This window comes from Natator depressus, chromosome 1 (assembly GCF_965152275.1).
Source record: "Natator depressus isolate rNatDep1 chromosome 1, rNatDep2.hap1, whole genome shotgun sequence".
Taxonomy (NCBI): domain Eukaryota; kingdom Metazoa; phylum Chordata; order Testudines; family Cheloniidae; genus Natator; species Natator depressus.
The window spans coordinates 165,018,608-165,039,493 of NC_134234.1; the positions used below are offsets into that span (position 1 = coordinate 165,018,608).

Genomic DNA, 20,886 nt, shown 5'->3' on the forward strand with positions numbered 1-20,886 from the left:
CAAATAGATAGTATAATGTGCAGTTGGTGGCCTTTCTAGAATCACAGAACTTCTTGTTTGTTTGCATGTTGGTTTATCTTGTTCCTGTTATAGAGACTTATTAGTTTACATAGGAACTAACTTCAAAGAAAGCAAGGGTATTTTAAGCACTTACGCAGATTCCAGTATAGAATATGAATTTGGCCTAAGAGGAAACACTAAGGCTAGAACAGAAATATTTTATTCCTCTGCATTAATGAGTATGGTTTTAACTTCTGTACTTCTGTTGCAGCAATCTTAAAGAAGCAACGCCTCAGTTGCTTGGTTTCAATATAGAGATGATCCGTTACTTTCCTCTGTTGCTAAAATATTCCACGTCTCCACTGATGGACAATGAGTGGGACTTCGTAATGTGCTCCATGCTGGCTTGGTTAGAGGTAAAATGATAAGCATCATTGCTAAACAGTATATTGCATCCTGAAATAGGACTCTCAGAATAGACGACATTCAAGACCTATTAATTTGACACTCGACTAGTTTTTTTTTCTGTATTTAAAATAAGGAGGCTAACGAACAGATATTTAAGCCTTAATACCTTTCTCTGTATGTTCTTATAGCAGCTTTCATCTGAAGGGTGTGGAAGTGCTTTACATAATATAATACAGGGGTTGCATCATCTACCTTGGCTAGAAACATATTCGTTTTTCACCAGTATCATTACAAAATGGAAGGATGGATGTTAATTTAAAGACAGTAGCCCAAAACATAGTGGCAGCTACGTTTGTGGACTTGCTATATAGACGTGTCATTTTAGAGGATTTTCTATAGTTAGTTATAGTACTTTTTGTGGATCTTGACACAAAAATAAAAGCAGGAGCCCAATTTGAGGGAGGGGATTGATTTTTGTCCAAGGGAATGAGCACCATTTTAGTAATTTCTGGTTGAACGTAAGTTTTCCACAATGTGGAAATGATTTAATGAATGAAGCTTATGAAGTTTTTATATTAGGGAGGGAGCGGGGGTGCTTTTCAAACTATGGTTCTGGCCTACTTGGCCATGTAAGGTTTAGTGTTGCAGATACACACATTACTATTTGAATCCACTTGGTGGCAGTTTCTGCCTATCATTATGTAAAAGGGTTCTGTAAAAATGGAAACAATCCATTATTCTAAACCTTGATAGGAGCTGGGGAAAGTTACAGTGGAGTCGCATCTTACGCGGTGGTTAGGTTCTAAAGTCAGCGCGTAAGGCGAAAATCACATATAGTCAAAATTACCCTTGAAAATCCCTTAAATTGCCCATACAGTATACTGTACATACAACCCTGTACAGTAATATGTATAATGTATACAGTAATATACAGTATATAATAAAGAGTACATATGGAAAATATACAGTAGTGTAAAATTATAATTACAGGGGGTACTTACAGGGGGTCGTCAGGGCTTGATGTCGATCCAGGAGACGGAGGTGACAGAGCTAGGGTGATGGAGAGAGAGTCGTAGACAAAGTGGTGGGCTCTGGTTCAGCTCGAGAAGTTTGCATAGGCTCATCTGCTGCTGGTTGTTTTTCCTTGAAAAACATGGTGATCGGCAGCTGTCACTGTTGTCTCTTGAGCTGCTCAAACATTTCTTGCTTTGGTCTCAAATCGTCCGTAATACTACATGTTATTTTGAGGCTTCGTTCCATAGAGGGATCATATCCAGAAATTAAATCATTCAAGTGTTTCGCTGCTTGGAACACTTCAGCAAATTTATGAAGATTCCAACTTGCTGGCTCTTCCTGTTCGTCGTTGTCATCTTCGTCTTCTGTAGACGATTTTATCAGTTCCTCTAACTCTTCGTTAGTCAATGTTTCTCTATGGCTCTCAATTAATTCTTCAATTTCTTCCTCAAGGATGTCGACAAAGCCATCACCACTCACTTGCCTGGCCACCTGAACAATGCATTTCACTTCTTAGTCAATGATCGGGAAACCCTTAAAATAATTCACACATTCTTTCCATAGATTTTGCCAACATGCGGTGACTGTTTCAGGCTTGATTGCATCCATTGCCTGTTTAATATAAGTAATGCAATCGGCAATGTTGAAGGACTTCCAACACTCCATCACATTAAGATTGGGATCAGCATCCATAGTGCTACGTATCCATGAGAACGTAAGCCTTGTGTACGTAGCCTTGAAACAGCAAATCACGCCTTGGTCAAGAGGTTGGAGGATGGAGGTGGTATTGGGGGGGAGAAAGACGACTTCAGCGTCATTATGCGCAAACCGGAGTGCTGCAGGATGGCCAGGAGCATTGTCTACGATCAGCAACACTTTAAAGTCAAGTCCTTTCTCTTCGAGGCACCGCTTGACCTCCGGAATGAAACACTTGTGGAACCAATCCAGAAATAATGCTGCCGTCACCCAAGCCTTTTTATTTGATTGCCAGAACACAGGCAGGAGATTTTTGTTCTTGCCTTTGAGGGCACGGGGATTTGCAGCCCTGTAGAGCAAGCCCAGCTTTACTAAATGCCCGGCCGCATTGTCACAAAACAACACAGTCACACAGTCTTTAGCTGCTTTGAAATCAGGGGCTTGTCTTTCTGATTTTGAAATGTAAGTGTGGTTGGGCATTTTTTTCGAGAAGAGCCCAGTCTCGTCAGCATTAAAAACTTGTTCCGGGAGATAGCCCTTTTCTTCTATGATTTTCTTTAATTGTTCGGGGTAGGCTTTTGCTGCCTCTTCATTGGCAGATGCAGCTTCACCAGTAGTCTGCACGTTTTTGAGGTTGAAGCGGTTCCTAAAACTGTTAAGCCAACCTTGGCTGGCTTTGAATTCCTTCTCATCAGAAGGCTGTCCCTCTTTGGCGGGAGGTTTGAACAGCACGTAGAGGCTAAGAGCCTTTTCTTGCAACACGTTGCCATCGATAGGCACACATTTACGGTTCATGTCTTCCAGCCATGAGTTTAATGCCTTTTCAGGCTTCACTAAAGTCTTATCACGCACCTGGCTCGTCACCTTAGCAGTTATTGGAGCACTTGATGCCACAGCTTGACGAATTTCTCTCTCTCGAATCTTGATGGCACGGATACTAGATTCGTTGTGGCCATATTTACGCGCCACATTGGAGACTGACTTACTGTCTCTCACTAAGTCCAACACAGCCAGTTTTCCCTCCAGCGTTGGAACAGATTGCTGTTTCTTCGGCTGAGCACCAGATGAAGTAGTTGGCTTGCGTTTAGGGGCCATGTTGTACGAAAAATACGTATCTTTAAACACTAGAATCACACTCAGCGTGGTGAGATGCTCACACTATGAGAGGCATGCGGGAACTGAGACCGATTGTGGAAACAGCAGATTCACGTCTCCCATCTCTCACTGACTCCAAGGCATACGCTCATTGAGTGGAAAGGTGGGCGGAATCGTCCGCACTATTTACAGGTATTTTGTTGTTTTTCTTTTTTTTTGCTGAGCGCGTATAGTTGAATTCGCGTAAGTTAAATGCGTGTATGATGCGACTCACCTGTACTGTATTTTATTTACTTTCATTGGAATCCAGCAGAAGTTTTTTAATAACTTTGTGAGGTCAAATACAAGGAGCTCTGAAGTGGCGTGAGCACAGATTTGTCTTATTTACTGATTCTCATATAGCATATTTTGTAGCAGTAACTAACGCTTGCTTTTCCATCAAACATCTCAAAGCACTTGATGAACTACAAATTCTATAGTGATATATAACTCTGTATAAATATAGTATAACACGACTGTCTTAAAGCAGAGTGAGGACTAAGAAATTACTGCCATTTTTTTTTCCAGACAACAAGGGAAAACCATTCGCTTTATCATGTTCCACTTGTGCAAATTTTTGCCTGTGTGAGCTGTGACTTGGCTTCCGCCCTTAGTGCTTACTTCCAGGCAGCAACTCCTGAGGCTATCAAAAATCTTCCTATGAACCTGATCAGCGAATGGAAGGAATTCTTTTGTGAAGGCATTCACAACTTGCTGTTAACGTTGTTGGTAAAAGTCACAGGCAAGTATATGGCAATGACAAGCAGGGTAGTAGCTTGATAGGACAAGTGACCTGAGTAGAGGTATTTTTAAGTAGAATAGCTGACAGACTAGGTTTGACTTTATTATACTGAGTGCTCTATTCATATAGTTGTTAGACAGTATTTAACTAACTCATAATGGATGAGCAACAATCAGTGAAAAATATTTAAGGGATATAAAATTGCACTTGGATTTTTAAAAATATTTAGTCTTGGATAATTTAGATAAGTGGAAATAATGTGCCTTAGTTGTCTGTGATTGAACTCACTTGTAACCATAACAAACTGAGCTACAAATGTAATTTTCTGTTTTTCTCCATTACGAACAGGGGAAAGCAAAGATGCATCTGAAAAATCCTTTCAGAACTCTATACTGAAGTCCTTAGGTGAAGTTCTAACATACATTTCAAAGGACCAATTGTTGAACCACAAACTGCCAGCCAAGTTTGTTGCTGGCCAGAAAACAAACCTCCCAGATAACCTACAGACTTTGTTAAACACATTATCTCCATTGCTGCTATTCAGAGCTAGACCTGTACAAATCACTGTCTACCACATGCTATATAAGTAAGGAATCAACCAGTGATCTTTTCCTCTCTGTTTTTAAACTCTGTAGAATTTTGCATTTTGAAATGTGAGGAGACTAGTGAAATAGTTTTCCATTTGGAAAAACCACTAAGTGGTAATTTATGTACATGTAGTGAACTTTGATATACATATATTCAGTGTAAATACTGAGTAATTTTAGAACTGTTTTAATTTTAGCCTAATGTATTAACATAAAGGAAAAACTTTCGTTTTTAAGGAACATGCAAATGTAATTTGATTTTCTGACAGAATTGTGTATGTGCTTTAAGTATAGTATCAATATTACTACAATCCAGGGTTGCCTAAGTGTTTTCAGTCTAGCCCTGTGTTTTGAGATATTCATAGCTTTCCAAAACTTTTGTCTGTTGAGCTGAAATTTTCCTGGGTTGGTCTCTGCCTGAAGGTAAATTTTACTAGAGCGTTTGAGCCAAAACTCTTCAGACATTTGTGTATGAGGAAAGTGGGGAATAATTCTTCCTTATTCTCAAGATTCTTCTGAACTTTCTTTGGACAGCCCTAGTGCCTGAAATTTGGTACATATACTTGACTACCTTTCATGCAATTTATAAGGTACATATGACCTGAAACATAGGCTCCATAGCAGCTTATGCCTCTCATTTAGAGTGCCCTCAAAGGTCTGTAAAGGCTGATGATAGGCTTGTTCAGCAGTATAGATGTAAGGACTTCTGAGTCCTCCTAAAATAAAGATGAGTAAAGGGAAAAACTGAGCAAGACTATGTGCCTTCTGGCACCTGTAATTTAAGCAATCAGTTTTGGATGTGTGTCTTATAGACACTGCACTATTTTTAATAAATACATTGCCAACAATTTAATGCTTTTCTTGATATACGACATAAATATTGTAGGCGGTAAAAATGAAAACTGGTTCTCTCAACTCCACAGGTTAATGCCCGAGTTGCCTAAATTTGATGATGAGGATCTCAAATCCTATGGTGATGAAGAAGAGGAATCAGCTTTGTACGTTTTTTTTCTATTTTGACTTCAGTTCTGCATTTTTAAAGGGGATGGGGTGTTGCATGTCATGGGGTCAAGAAGGACTTTTAATCCAGTATATAGCATTGCAAAAAACAAACTTCAGGAGCAGTTAGTTCAGTATTAGCACCTGCCTACGTGGTAAGAATGGATTGCGCTTTCTATTGTGTTTATCCAGCACTAGCACACTGTGAGTTCTGCCCAAATATAAGTTAAAGCAATTCAGATAAAGGCCAGAGTCCTCCGTTCAGATCCCCGTGGTAGCATTCAATCGCTATATTCTGCTCTTCCTACAAGAAGTTAATTGGAGGTCTGTCTATTTAAGGGGAGAGGAGTATTAAAATGTAATACTGCTGTGCGGACTGAGAAGAGTATTTCATTGTAAGAAGAGAGCTTCTTTTGATATATTTACATGTTTGGTACCAAGAGGATGCTGAGCAGGCTGTCAAAAATAAAACCATTTTGTGTTCTAAGAAAGTTTTATTTTGTATATTTCATCACTATGCCAAATATATAATGCCTTATCATTCTGTAGGTCACCACCTGCAGCTCTTATGTCTGTTCTTGCCACTCAAGAACTCTTTCTAGAAAACATCCTAGAATGCATTCCAGTTGGAGAGTATGCAGTTGTTCAGCCGCTGAGCGAAGAGTTCTGCTTTATTTTGGGATATCTTCTCACATGGAAATTAATACTAACTTTCTTCAAGGCAGCTTCTTCTCAAGTATGTATTTAATTAATGTTTTTTCTCCCAATGGGTTTTCTTTACATTCCTATCTGGCCAGGGTCCATTTACACCTGGTCCTGAAGTTTCCTCTTAATATTTTTCTTCCTTTTAAGTAGTCAGTGGTTTCAGGCCTTCAGCTAATGCAGAATTAATGGTATTCTTTTTCGAACCCATCAACACTGAATACACTGATAGAACTCACTACCGATCTCCCCTTTCCCTAGTGCTGAGCATTACTTACACAGCACTAGTGCTCTGCCATTCAGCTAGCAGTGGAACTCATGTGTTTGACATGGCCGTGCAGAAAGCTGCAATTACACCGAGTAGTAAATATAGTGCTTTAAGAATTTTATTAAAATATATAATTTGTAAGCACTTTTTAAGCAGCCTCATTGGCTTTTTATTAATATTCTATTTATCCACCTGCGAAATGCTTACTTTACAATATTTAGAAATCTTCCTCAACAGGAAGCAAGACATCACTGTAGAACCTGTATATTAATATTCGTGTAAGGAGAACAATCTTGCTGCAAGAGATACCTAATTTGAATTCAAACTATTGTTTGTAAATAGGAAGTATTTGGTGCATTTAATTAAATATACAGCTGTAGTTAACCTTACTAGTTAACCACCAGAAGACCTTGTGATTCAATCAGTAAACAATACATGAGGGACGTGGAACAGTGTTTTTAAGGTAATGTGATAGTTCACAGTACAAGGCATATTGCGTACATTGTCATTCTTACAGTTGATCTACTCTATGCATCAGTGACTCCTAATTTTAAATTTAGTATCATGTTATAAAGTATCTAAATCCCATTGAAGGAGTTGTCCAAAATAATGTAATTTATTACTGTTAAAGAGTGATAGAAACGTTATGACATTATATATCATACATACCAAAGTGAACCATTTGGATTCCTGTTCCATTTGTGGAGTTCACATTTGTAGGTATAGATGTAATGGAAATGAATTCTGTGTTAACAGCTCGTTGGAAACAAAGCTAAAACAACATTCTAAATTTAGATTTTTCCTTTTCTCTTAGCTCACCTATTCAAGCACAAGATTGTTCTCTACAGTATGTTCTTGAGTTCTTGGTCTAGTCTAATTCAATAGCCTGAACCATGAGGCTTCCATCAGTTCACTTAAAAGATAGTAATAGATTTTGGTGTCAGAATGCTTTTCCAGATAAACTGGTCAGGGCAGTCCAACATACAGGCTATCTCCATGCTTAATGTTTACATGTAGATGTCTGTCTGTCCTAGGTATTTATATAATCCTCATCATCATTAGTAGATGAGCACCTCACCATCTTTAATGTATTTACCCTCCCAACACCCCTGTTAGGTAGGGAATTACTACCATTTCAAGATAGGAAACTGAGTTACAGACAGGCTTAAGTGGAGACAGGAAGTCTGTAGTGGAGCAAAGAATTGAATCAGAGTCTCCCAGGTCCTAGGCAAATGCCCTAATTGCTGGACCAACCTTCCTCTCTACACGTACATGTTCATATCGGAACGAGCTGCTTTTTATTAGGACTCATACGTACTTTATTTTTTCCTGCACCAGCTGCGGGCTTTATATTCACAGTACCTTCGAAGAACTAAGAATCTGAATAAACTGCTTTATCACCTGTTCAGGCTTATGCCAGAAAACCCTGCCTTTTCAGGGCCAGCTACTGAAGTCCCAGATAAGGACACAAAAACTTTCTTTACAGAAGAACTTCATTTAGGTGTCAAAGGTTAGTAAAAATGTAGATGATATTTGTTCACTCGGAGTAACTTCAGCCTTAATAAGGTTAAAATATGCTTCTTAGTGAAAGAAAATGATAAATCGTAGAGAAACATTTCCCTTCCTTAGTCTCATCACTGAGTTATTTCCAGAAAAAGCTGTGATGGGAAATCCTTAATAGCAATTTATCTCTGAAAAGAATAGTGCCCTGTGTCTGCACACATTCAGGGTTTAGATCAGGGGTTCTCAAACTGGGGGTCGGGACCCCTCAGGGGGTCGTGAGGTTATTACACGGGGGGGTCACGAGCTGTCAGCTCCACCCCAAGCTCCGCTTCGCCTCCAGCATTTATAATAGTGTTACATATTAAAAAAGTGTGTTTTTAATGTATAAGGGGGGGCGGTCACAATCAGAGACTTGCTGTGTAAAAGGGGTCATCAATACAAAAGTTTGAGAACCACTGTTTTAGATGGTGCAAGAAAGGGGAAATATTTAAGCCTACAATGTGTTAAGTCTGCATGCAGATTTCTTGCTTCATTTCTTAAATGGGCACTTTTAGGTAGCTTAAGCCAACTTTTAGATTGTCTATTTAAAAATATATATGAAGTTAATAAACATTTCTTCAAAATACTTAACTCATATTTGCATTCACATATCTGCAAATACAAATGTTGCAGCATAGTGCTAATGCATGAGAAACAGAGTGTTAAATTGTCTAGAGACAAAAGTTAAGTAGATTAGTTAATTTTCATTGTTCTACCAGAAAAGTGCAAAAAGCAAATTAAACTTGAACATTATTTTTCCAATAATCTAAAGTGATATTGGTAACAGAGGCAAGGAAATACAGTTTCAAAATTAAAATGTTTGTTTTGATTTCATCATTTTCATATTACTATATAACATAACCAAAATAAAATGAAAAGTTGTTTAGAAAGGAAATTGAAACGTTTCATTTTAAAAACAGCCAAATGGAACGAACACTTGGAAGTTGTTGGAACAATTTTCCCCTTTTTTGGTAAAATTTCAGCAAAACAAACACAACTTGGCAGAACATTTCAGTTTAGACACAGCTGCTTTCTCTAAGGGAAAATGGTTCCGTTTAAGTTTTTCTAACCAGCTCTAAATCTGAATGTTCGTAAGAAGGATAGCATTTATGGACAAGAGGGGTTGGGAATTGTTGGTATGCTTTCCATTGCTGGCAACAGGCTCTATCTTGTAATCAAATTATTAAAATAATGCTCCTATAGGCATGGGGCAGAAACAGTGCTTTGTCACCTATATGATATTTGACAAAATGTTTTTGATTTTTTCCCCCCAAGATGCAACAATACTGTCATCTCAGATTCCACACTTGGCTTGCTCGGTGTATCATATGACATTGAAGGACTTGCCAGCCATGGTTAGGCTTTGGTGGAATAGCTGTGAGAAACGTGTCTTCAATGTTGTAGATAAATTTACAAGCAAATATGTCAGCAATGTACTTTCTTTACAAGAAATATCTTCTGTGCAGACTAGCACGCAGTTATTTAATGGCATGACGGTTAGTAAGGCCTTTATCTTCTCAAAAAGTTGTTTGTGAATTGTCTTGTAAAAACTGAATTATAAACTTTCCAATGTTTCTAAACCAGGCATTAAATACAATAAGGTGTTTTAAGTGCCATCTAAGTAAAGATCATTGAGATAATATCAATGGAATAGAACTATCAAAGGATAGTGGTCTCTTGCAGTTGTGACTGGAGCGAAATCCTGACCCTGTAGAAGTCAATAGTTTTGCCCTTGACTTCAGTGGAGCCAGGATTTTACCCTAGATCTTTATCAAAATGCTGTAATGGTCAAAGCAGAGATGTTGCTTTTTCAGAACCTGACTGATCCTCTAAAAATAAATAAACCAACTTTATTTCTACTATCATAAATGATTGATAGCATAATTTAATTTGTTATTGGTTTAGTAGGATGACATTTGTTCGCTATAGAATTGCTGACTTCCTGTACTTGGAATAGTGTAGAAAATCTTGGTGCATGTACTTCAGTCAGAGAGGTTATCCATATCAGTGCTCTTTTTCTGCAAGACCACTAGCAATATGGTACCTTCTGGCTAGTGTAATTTTTTTTTAAATTTATCCGTGATTGTCAGTCATCTTTCAATCTGATTGGCTGGTACCAGTTCTGTTTAGTTGGCATGACAAAGGTTGGCATTTTTCTTTAATGAAAAGATTTGTCAGTCACTTGTTTTCCTCGTCCAAGAATATGCAGTAAATTATGGATGTTTCATGTAATATAAAAAGCCTTGAGAAAGTGTATGTTTAACATAAAGCGAGATCTCGCCAGTTTTTTGAATGTTTCTGTTTTTCTGTAGGTAAAAGCTCGGTCTGCTACTCGGGAAGTGATTGCTACCTATTCAGTTGATGATATATTTATTGAACTGATAATACAGCTTCCGCCAAATTACCCCCTGGGCTCAATAACAGTTGAGAGTGGAAAGAGGGTTGGTGTGGCTGTTCAGCAGTGGCGCAATTGGATGCTACAGTTAAGCACATACCTCACTCACCAGGTGAAGTTTTAGGCAAAACCCTTGGTTTTGACAACTTAGGACATACAAACAGTGACACAAAAATGGTAGAACAATCTTAGCAATATAGTGTTGACTGAAATATAACACCAGGATCTACATCTGTGGATGATGAACCATTACAGTCTCAAAACTTCCCCTTCCCTCTAAAATTGGGTGGGTTGGTTGGTAGGTAATTATGGATGTCACTCTACACTTGTGATGATAAGAAACTAACAAAACGATTAATGCAAATAGCTTTATAAATGCTCTTAAATGCACATTGTCCACTACGAGTTCTGTAGAGAGGAACATGTCTGGAAGCCGACGGATACGTTATAGGATACTGTCCATTGTAGCTGAAATACCTGGCTTTATTTGATTATGTACATTAAAATTGTACATGTTTCATCCCTTTACCACACCCTTCATAAATAGCATGTCATCTTCGATTAATGTTTCAGGATAGGGTCCAAGTCCCCCTATGTATGTATACAACACCTCATACAATGGAGCCCCGGTCCTGCCTGGGGCTTCTGGGAGTTACTAGAATAGAAATGAGATGTTCTAAAATGTTAACACATCACTGATTGCTGTTGTGACTCTTTCCCTCTGTTAGAATGGAAGTATTATGGAAGGCTTGGCTTTGTGGAAAAATAACGTGGATAAACGGTTTGAGGGCACTGAAGATTGCATGATCTGTTTTTCAGTCATTCATGGTTCCAATTATTCTCTTCCCAAAAAAGCCTGTAGAACATGCAAGAAAAAATTCCATTCAGCCTGTTTGGTAAGTACCCAGAGTTGGTCTCGTGTACATGTTTGTATTTTGCCTAAATTTAAAATCTGGTTCAGATTGCAGGATGTAAACGATATTAAAGCTGACAAAATGGTAATCATCAGTATATCAGAAAAGGTTGATGTCTGTATTGCCACACAAAAGAAAAGTACTGCTTCTCTAACAATATAATTCCGAGAGAGTTCTCACTTGTGGATCCTACCTTCTTAAAATGACACCAGACAACAGAGAGAATCCTGGAGGGTATCTTTCAGAAACTAATGTTGCCTTTTATGTTTGTATTTCATATGACTTTGCTTCTGTTAGGGGAAGTTGCTTATGCATGGTTTATTGGACAAATAACTTTTACTAGACTATTTAGTATTTGGTAGCTATCTTCACCGGCAAATTATGTCACTATATCTGATAAAACCTTACACCTGTCAAACAAAACTGAATGAAAGTGTTCTAATGTAAAGCTCTTTTAAAATTCATCATATGTTCACATTTTATATGTTTCTGTTTTTCTTTCAGTACAAATGGTTCACATCTAGCAACAAATCCACCTGCCCACTTTGTCGAGAGACCTTTTTTTGAAATACAGTGCTCTTCTCCCTCTTCAATAAAATGAACAATGTAGTAAATGAAGAGGAGGCACTGGTCCTGTCAAGAACTGTACATTGAAGGAAGTCAGCTTACTTTTGGGAAATAATATCAGAATTATCTTAAATTGTTTGACTAAAGGGATGATCCATGTTGATCTCTGGACTGTTGTTGTAAAGGTTCTGAAAGACTTTGATATAAAAGAAAATATATGTAAGAATAGTTTATTTTAATTTGTATATTTTTTAAAATGTTAAAGTATTCTAAAAAGTCAGAGGTGATTGCAATAGTTATGTTTTCACCGAAGTACTGTTCAACAATAACTCAGTCAATTAAACCTACCTAGGTACAATCCAACACACTGTTACACACTTAAGCAGGATGGCGTTTCTAATTTACAGGTGCATTTAGTGTAGGTGGCATGAAGATCTGAATTTCTGGAACCATTAAATTTGCATTTATAAATGCTTCTCATATTTGAATTATTAGCTGCAGCTGCTATTGCATTAAAGTTAATTTAAAGCATGTGATAAAACATCAGTGGTAATTTAATGTTAAATCCTGATCTGAAATACAAGGTAATCTAAAGTATTTATAAACTGAACGTTAATAGTATAACCCCATTTTTTAATTTCTAAGATTGAAAAGTTCAGCAGGTAAAGTCAGAGAGAGAAGTTAAAGAAGAGGAAGGATACCAACCAGCTGTTGTGCTCTAATTATTGCTGCTTTCTTGATCTACAGTTGGTGAAAACCTTAACATTTTAATGAAACTTTATGCTCCACTGACATTCTCCAGTGATCATAGGGATTTAGCTTAATAACTGAATTTAGTGTTTGTTACAATTTAAAATTGTTTCACTAGTAACTTCCATTCATATAAGTTCATTTTCCAGAGAAACATGTACAGAACATATAGCCCATTTTTACTTTGAAGCTATGTTATTTCATGTGTTAAATATTTGGATCCATAAAGTCACACAGTGCAAAGGGAGAAATAGGCCTATTATGTCAATGTTTAGAAGCCTGTGGGATTGTCCTGTTTTTCTTTGTCTTTTGGCTAATGGATTTTCTGGAAAAACAAACAAACAAACAAAAAAACCCCTAAATTTTAAGTGACTCGTGCTTTAGGTATCCAGTTAGACCAGGAGTGGGCAAACTTTTGGCCCGAGGGCCACATTGGGGTTGTGCAACTGTATGGAGGGCCAGGTAGGGAAGGCTGTGCCTCCCCGAACAGCCTAGCCCCTGCCCCCTATCCACCCCCTCCCACTTCCTGCCCCCCTCAGAACCCCTGACCTATCCAATGGCCCCCCCCCCCCGCTCCCTGTCCCCTGACTGTCATGACCCCTAACCGCCCTCCAGAACCCCACCCCCTATCCAACTCCCACTGCTCCCCATCCCCTGACTACTCCTCCCCACAAACCTCCACCCCATCCAACCGCTCCCTGTCCCCTGACTGCCCCCAGGGATCTCCTGCTCTCCACCCCCTTACCATGCCCACCACGCTGCCCAGCAGGCTATAGCGCTGGCAGCGCAGTGCGCTGAGGCTGCAGGGGAGGAGGGGCTAGGCTCCCCGGCCAGGAGCTCAGGGTCCAGGCAGGACGGTCCCATGGGCCGTAGTTTGCCCACCTCTGAGTTAGACTGATCTTTGAAAGGGGCCTGATTTTCAGAAGGTGAGTGCTCAACCTTGTCTCAAAACCAGGCCCTTTCAAGGTGGGCATCCAGAATCACTTGTAGCTTTTGAAAAGACACGCTGACATGTATTGTAGATACAATAGATCAGTAGTGCCAGCACTAAGCTGCTCGTGGAGAACTTCCGCATTTTGATTATTTTTTATTAAAGAAAGCAAAAGATGGTATTTTAACATCAATCTCTGAAAAAATATATTAAAGGGAAACAATTAGTTTCCATAATTTTGATACTTTAGCAGAAAGGCTTCTCATATTTTTATAGTAATTTATTAAATATTAATCATTAGTCTACATGATTGTTTACTGCAGATTAGGAGACAACTTCTGCTGGATTAACGAAACAGCTGGACACCTTTATTAGTTAGCAGCCCAGATCTTGTGAATTGCATCTACCACAGAAAGCTTTAAATGGCTCGGAGATTGGTTCTGTTACGTATCCTGTAGTCCAGACTTCAGTAGTGGGAAGCAATGCCTTTCTTCTCCAAAGTATCTGGATGTGGCACCTCTTTTGCTAGCCAGTGCCTGCCCTCTGGTGATCCACAACTGTTTAATCTCTTACACTAACAATTTTTGAAAGAGGATTAACCTTAAAACATTGGCAGAATAACTGTAGAGCAGAATATGAAATGTAGGGTCTTGATCTTCAAGTCACTGCTACCTCTAAGGGTGAAATCCTGGCCCCACTGAACTCAATGGCAAAACTCATTGGCTGCAGTGGGCCTAGGATTTCACCCCAGTGTATACTAGTTGCCTACATAATTTGTGCTCTGCTATGTTTTACTACAAATACTTGAGTCACAAAATATAAAGATGAGTAACATCGATTGTCCTAGTTATAATAACATCTAGCCGTTCTAATCCCATTTTATAAAAATATCTCAAGGACTGAGAACAGTCTGTTTAGCTGGACCCTTGTAGAATTTTCTAACTTTAAATGCATTTAAATGTAGCTCAGTGTCAGTCACAATTGAGACATATGGGATATTCCCCTCGTGCCTGCATTTTATGGGGATGGTAACACAGCTGCTGCTGCCCACAGCCCCTTTGGCTTGCTGCCCAATCTTCTGCCTCCATGGCAGCAGTTCAGTGGTGGTTGACTTTGCTCCCAACCATTTCTTTGCCAACTTTAATTTTAATGATTTTGTGGACAGTAGTGACAACGTTTACTCATCCTTCTTCATCCCTCTGCATCAGGTGTATTGTGATGTCAGCCAGCTGGAATCGCCACGGCAGGCCTCCCTCTCACCCAAAAACTATGACAGAAGTGACCTATAAATAGGGCCCTATCAAATTCACTGCCATGAAAAACACGTCACAGACCATGAAATCTGTATAGTGTAGGGTAAAGGCACACAAAACACCAGATTTCACAGGGGAGACCAGTGTTTCTCAAACGGGAAGTCCTGACCCAAAAGGGAGTTATGGGGGATCACAAGGTTATTTTAGGGGGGTCATGGTATTGCCACACTTACTTCTGTGCTGCCTTCAGAGCTGGGCAGCAAGAGAGCAGCGACTGTTGGTCGGGCACCCAGCTCTGAAGGCAACGCACTGCCTGCAGCAGCGCAGAAGTAAGGGTGGCACTACCATACCAGGCCACCCTTACTTCTACGCTGCTGCTGGTGGCTCTGCCTTCAGAGCTGGGCTCCTGACCAGCAGCCGCCGCCACTCTCCAGCTGCTCAGCCTTAGAGGCAGGGCTACCGCCAGCAGCAGCACAGAAGTAAAAGTAGGACTACCACGCTCCCCCCTACAATAACCTTGCAACCCCTCCACAACTCCTTTTTGGGTCAGGACCTCTACTTTTACAACACCGTGAAATTTCAGATTTAAATAGCTGAAATCATGACATTTATGATTTTTAAAGTCCTATGACCTTGAAATTGACCAAAATGGACCATGAATTTGCTGGGGCCCTACCTATAAACACTAAGCCAAAGCAGTGTTCTATAGGTGATGCAGCATTTATAGGCTCTTCAGAGGGTGAATTATGCCCTGCCTGTTCACAGCTAGCCCACCCTTGCAGTGCCACAGTAAGCACACAGAAAAGAAGTACTTGTGGCACCTTCGAGACTAACAAATTTATCTGAGCATAAGCTTTTGTGAGCTACAGCTCACTTCAGCAGACAGTAAGGTTAAGTCACCACCTTGGCCCAGAGAGCTGAAACTCCAATAAAGGAAAACTGAGAAGAGGTGATGGACATATTGGGAGAGAATCCAAAGATAAAGCAATTCACCATCTGGCCAGCTCAGGGGGTAAATCTCAGGGTAAACATGAGCCAGAAGAAAAGAAGTGAGTCCTACTCTCCCTGGCTAATGCAGCAGGGCTCCTCCCTACCTTCCCTTCTCCCCAATATGAATTGGGACTGCCACAATGAGACCCCATCTAATGAGCAGTGGGATTGGGATTGAGGGGGAGAACAGGGAGACGTAGCTAGAGGGCTGAAGGCACTAAATAGCTGCAAGTTCCCATTGCCTTTGCTGGGTAGCAATTCCTGCAAAGCAGACGCGTAGGGCCAAAAGGGTAAGAAAAAATGTAAAAAATTTACCCAGGTATTCATCCTCTGACTCCACTATCTCTACTGCAGAAAGAGAGCTCTTGGATTCAGGCTCGGAGAAGGGCTTAGGAAAAAAAGCAGCAAAGGTTTCCACCCCCGATAAGTTTAACAACACGTGCAGAAAGGTTGCATCTGCCATCCAGAGCCAACTCTGGAACAAGCACAAGTCTAAGGACAAATATCTTCTTTCCATATCACTGCCTGAGACAGCCATTTTGATCATTAATTTTGGGGGAGGACTTTCTCTCATTCTACTATCTTATCCCTTCCTTTCTTACCCAATAACTTCCACTCTGCTAGTAGCATGTCCCATAATTATACCCCTTCTGGATGGCTTTGTAGCAAAGGAACAAAATTAAATTTTTTTATTTACAGTTTGTTAGCTAGTTAGCTACTGCACATATGTTTACTGGCTGGCACTGAAGCGGTTGTTACTCATCATTCTATGAGTTTTTATAAACATTTGAAATAGAAGGTCTGGTGCAAGCTGGACAAGGGAGCATGATCAGTAAAAGCAGCATTATAGCACTGAACTGCAGGTAGGAGAGGAATAGCCCATACTTCTCAGAATTGTGGGAGACTCCGCTAGCAGAAAGGAAATTGACTAGAAAACTTCCTATTCTTAAATATATAATATAAGTAGAGCCCTTGATTTCGGTTTTTATTTTATTTAATTTTTCCTGGGAATTTATTAGTGTTTGTTACCACAAGAACAAAAACAGGTGAAAATCACTCCAAAAAACCATTAATAATTTTTCTGGGTAAATAATGGGGCTTATTGTGGTGGACAGAAAGACAGGGGAAAAAATATTCAGTAGATTAATGCTTTGAATTCCGTTCATCAGCATGGTTTATTGCAGAAGTAAAAGAACTCAAAACACAATGCCACCTCTGAGTTTAAGAAAGCAATAAAACTTTTCATTTGAATAAACAGTTTACTGTTGTAGACTTAGAACTATTAGCCTATAAATATCTACATTTAATTATTGGGCCACACCATTTGCAGCGCATACACTCAACTTCATCCTTTTCTCCTGTTTTTGTTTTTTTAAAACTTTTGAATACTTTCTTGTGTTCTGAAACATATTCTGATACAGAGTTTTGTTTTCATCCCATTTTAGAGTGTCGAATCTTTAAACCGTTTATCTGCTAACAGCTTGAAATGTGTATATGGTGGGTGTGAGATTCAACAGTATGTTCAGATGCACACCCACTTCAGAGCACGCGTGCATGCCTGTTTGTTTAGTGTGTGTATCTTCTTGACTAATACATAGCCTTACTTCAACAGGCAGCTTTGCATATACACACAGACTAATCATAGAATTCTATGATGTATGTGTGTGCGTGCGTGTGTATATATATATATATATATATAATATGCAAATTAGAGAATTGGGCCAAAAGAAATCTGATGAGGTTCAACAAGGACAAGTGCCGAGTCCTGTGCTTAGGGCGGAAAAATCCCATGCACCGCTACAGACTAGGTACCGACTGGCTAGGCAGCAGTTCTGCAGAAAAGGACTTAGGGGTTACAGTGGACGAGAAGCTGGATATGAGTCAACAGTGTGCCCTTGTTGCCAAGAAAGCTAATGGCATTTTGGGGTGTATAAGCAGAAGCATTGCCAGCAGATCGAGGGACGTGATCATTCCCCTCTATTCAGCACTGGTGAGGCCTCATCTGGAGGCCAACTGTGTCCAGTTTTGGGCCCCACACTACAAGAAGGATGTGGAAAAATTGGAAAGTCCAGCACAGGGCAACAAAAATGATTAGGGAACTGGAACACATGACTTATGAGGAGAGGCAGGTTATCTCAAGTGCCTATATACAAATGCACAAAGACTTGGAAACAAGCAGGGAGAACTGGAGGTCCTGGTGATGTCAAGGAATTATGACGTGACTGGAATAGCAGAGACTTGGTGGGATAACTCACATGACTGGAGTACTGTCATGGATGGTTATAAACTGTTCAGGAAGGACAGGCAGGGCAGAAAAAGGTGGGGGAGTAGCACTGTATGTAAGGGAGCAGTATGACTGCTCAGAGCTCCGGTATGAAACTGCAGAAAAACCTGAGTGTCTCTGGATTAAGTTTAGAAGCGTGAGCAACAAGGGTGATGTAGTGGTGGGAGTCTGCTATAGACCACCGGACCAGGGGGATGAGGTGGATGAGGCTTTCTTCCGGCAACTCACAGAAGCTACTAGATCACACGCCCTGGTTCTCATGGGTGACTTTAATCTTCCTGATATCTGCTGGGAGAGCACTACAGCAGTGCATAGACAATCCAGGAAGTTTTTGGAAAATGTAGGGGACAATTTCCTGGTGCAAGTGCTAGAGGAGCCAACTAGGGGGGGAGCTTTTCTTGACCTGCTGCTCACAAACCGGGAAGAATTAGTGGGGGAAGCAAAAGTGGATGGGAATCTGGGAGGTAGTGACCATGAGTTGGTTGAGTTCAGGATCCTGACACAGGGAAGAAAGGTAAGCAGCAGAATACGGACCCTGGACTTCAGGAAAGCAGACTTCGACTCCCTCAGGGAACTGATGGGTAGGATCCCCTGGGGGAATAACATGAAGGGGAAAGGAGTCCAGGAGAGCTGGCCGTATTTCAAGGAATCCCTATTGAGGTTACAGGGACAAACCATCCCGATGTGTCGAAAGAATAGTAAATATGGCAGGCGACCAGCTTGGCTTAACGGTGAAATCCTTGCGGATCTTAAACATAAAAAAGAAGCTTACAAGAAGTGGAAGATTGGACAAATGACCAGGGAAGAGTATAAAAATATTGCTCGGGCATGTAGGAATGAAATCAGGAGGGCCAAATCACACCTGGAGCTGCAGCTAGCAAGAGATGTTAAGAGTAACAAGAAGGGTTTCTTCAGGTATGTTGGCAACAAGAAGAAAGCCAAGGAAAGTGTGGGCCCCTTACTGAATGAGGGAGGCAACCTAGTGACAGAGGATGTAGAAAAAGCGAATGTACTCAATGCTTTTTTTGCCTCTGTCTTCACGAACAAGGTCAGCTCCCAGACTGCTGCGCTAGGCATCACAGCATGGGAAGTAGGTGGCCAGCCCTCTGTGGAGAAAGAAGTGGTTCAGGACTATTTAGAAAAGCTGGATGTGCACAAGTCCATGGGGCCGGACGCGTTGCATCCAAGAGTGCTAAAGGAATTGGTGGCTGTGATTGCAGAGCCATTGGCCATTATCTTTGAAAACTCATGGCGAACGGGGGAAGTCCCGGATGACTGGAAAAAGTCTAATGTAGTGCCAATCTTTAAAAAAGGGAAGAAGGAGGATCCTGGGAACTACAGGCCAGTCAGTCTCACCTCAGTCCCTGGAAAAATCATGGAGCAGGTCCTCAAGGAATCAATCCTGAAGCACTTACACGAGAGGAAAGTGATCAGGAACAGTCAGCATGGATTCACCAAGGGAAGGTCATGCCTGCCTAATCTAATCGCCTTCTATGATGAGATTACTGGTTCTGTGGATGAAGGGAAAGCAGTGGATGTATTGTTTCTTGACTTTAGCAAAGCTTTTGACACGGTCTCCCACAGTATTCTTGTCAGCAAGTTAAAGAAGTATGGGCTTGATGAATGTACTATAAGGTGGGTAGAAAGTTGGCTAGATTGTCAGGCTCAACGGGTAGTGATCAATGGCTCCATGTCTAGTTGGCAGCTGGTATCAAGTGGAGTGTCCCAAGGGTCGGTCCTGGGGCCGGTTTTGTTCAATATCTTCATAAATGATCTGGAGGATGGTGTGGATTGCACTCTCAGCAGATTTGCGGATGATACTAAACTAGGAGGAGTGGTAGATACGCTGGAGGGGAGGGATAGGATACAGAGGGACCTAGACAAATTGGAGGATTGGGCCAAAAGAAATCTGATGAGGTTCAACAAGGATAAGTGCAGGGTCCTGCACTTAGGACGGAAGAACCCAATGCACCGCTACAGACTAGGGACTGAATGGCTAGGCAGCAGTTCTGCAGAAAAGGACCTAGGGGTGACAGTGGATGAGAAGCTGGATATGAGTCAACAGTGTGCCCTTGTTGCCAAGAAGGCCAATGGCATTTTGGGATGTATAAGTAGGGGCATAGCCAGCAGATCGAGGGACGTGATCGTTCCCCTCTATTCAACATTGGTGAGGCCTCATCTGGAGTACTGTGTCCAGTTTTGGGCCCCACACTACAAGAAGGATGTGGATAAATTGGAGAGAGTCCAGCAAAGGGCAACAAAAATGATTAGGGGTCTGGAACACATGACTTATGAGGAGAGGCTGAGGGAACTGGGATTGTTTAGTCTGCGGAAGAGAAGAATGAGGGGGGATTTGATAGCTGCTTTCAACTACCTGAGAGGTGGTTCCAAAGAGGATGGTTCTAGACTATTCTCAGTGGTAGAAGAGGACAGGACAAGGAGTAATGGTCTCAAGTTGCAGTGAGGGAGGTTTAGGTTGGATATTAGGAAAAACTTTTTCACTAGGAGAGTAGTGAAGCACTGGAATGGGTTACCTACGGAGGTGGTGGAATCTCCCTCCTTTGAGGTTTTTAAGGTCAAGCTTCACAAAGCCCTGGCTGGGATGATTTAGTTGGGGATTGGTCCTGCTTTGAGCAGGGGGGTGGACTAGATGACCACCTGAGGTCCCTTCCAACCCTGATATTCTATTCGGACTAATGTATTATCATAA

At 40.7% G+C, this 20,886-nt stretch overlaps 1 protein-coding gene across 1 annotated transcript in view; it reads left to right on the forward strand.

The window, feature by feature from the left end:
* The window catches only part of LTN1 (listerin E3 ubiquitin protein ligase 1), a 41,910-nt gene extending 28,758 nt beyond the window's left edge, over positions 1-13,152 (forward strand). The window contains exons 21-30 of the mRNA XM_074971098.1: positions 272-416; positions 3,781-3,994; positions 4,343-4,580; positions 5,505-5,579; positions 6,130-6,316; positions 7,889-8,060; positions 9,368-9,588; positions 10,405-10,599; positions 11,216-11,383; positions 11,906-13,152. Coding sequence (XP_074827199.1) covers positions 272-416; positions 3,781-3,994; positions 4,343-4,580; positions 5,505-5,579; positions 6,130-6,316; positions 7,889-8,060; positions 9,368-9,588; positions 10,405-10,599; positions 11,216-11,383; positions 11,906-11,968 — 1,678 coding nt within the window. The 3' untranslated portion in view covers positions 11,969-13,152. The remainder of the gene's footprint in view (positions 1-271; positions 417-3,780; positions 3,995-4,342; positions 4,581-5,504; positions 5,580-6,129; positions 6,317-7,888; positions 8,061-9,367; positions 9,589-10,404; positions 10,600-11,215; positions 11,384-11,905) is intronic.
* Positions 13,153-20,886: the final 7,734 nt, after the last annotated feature.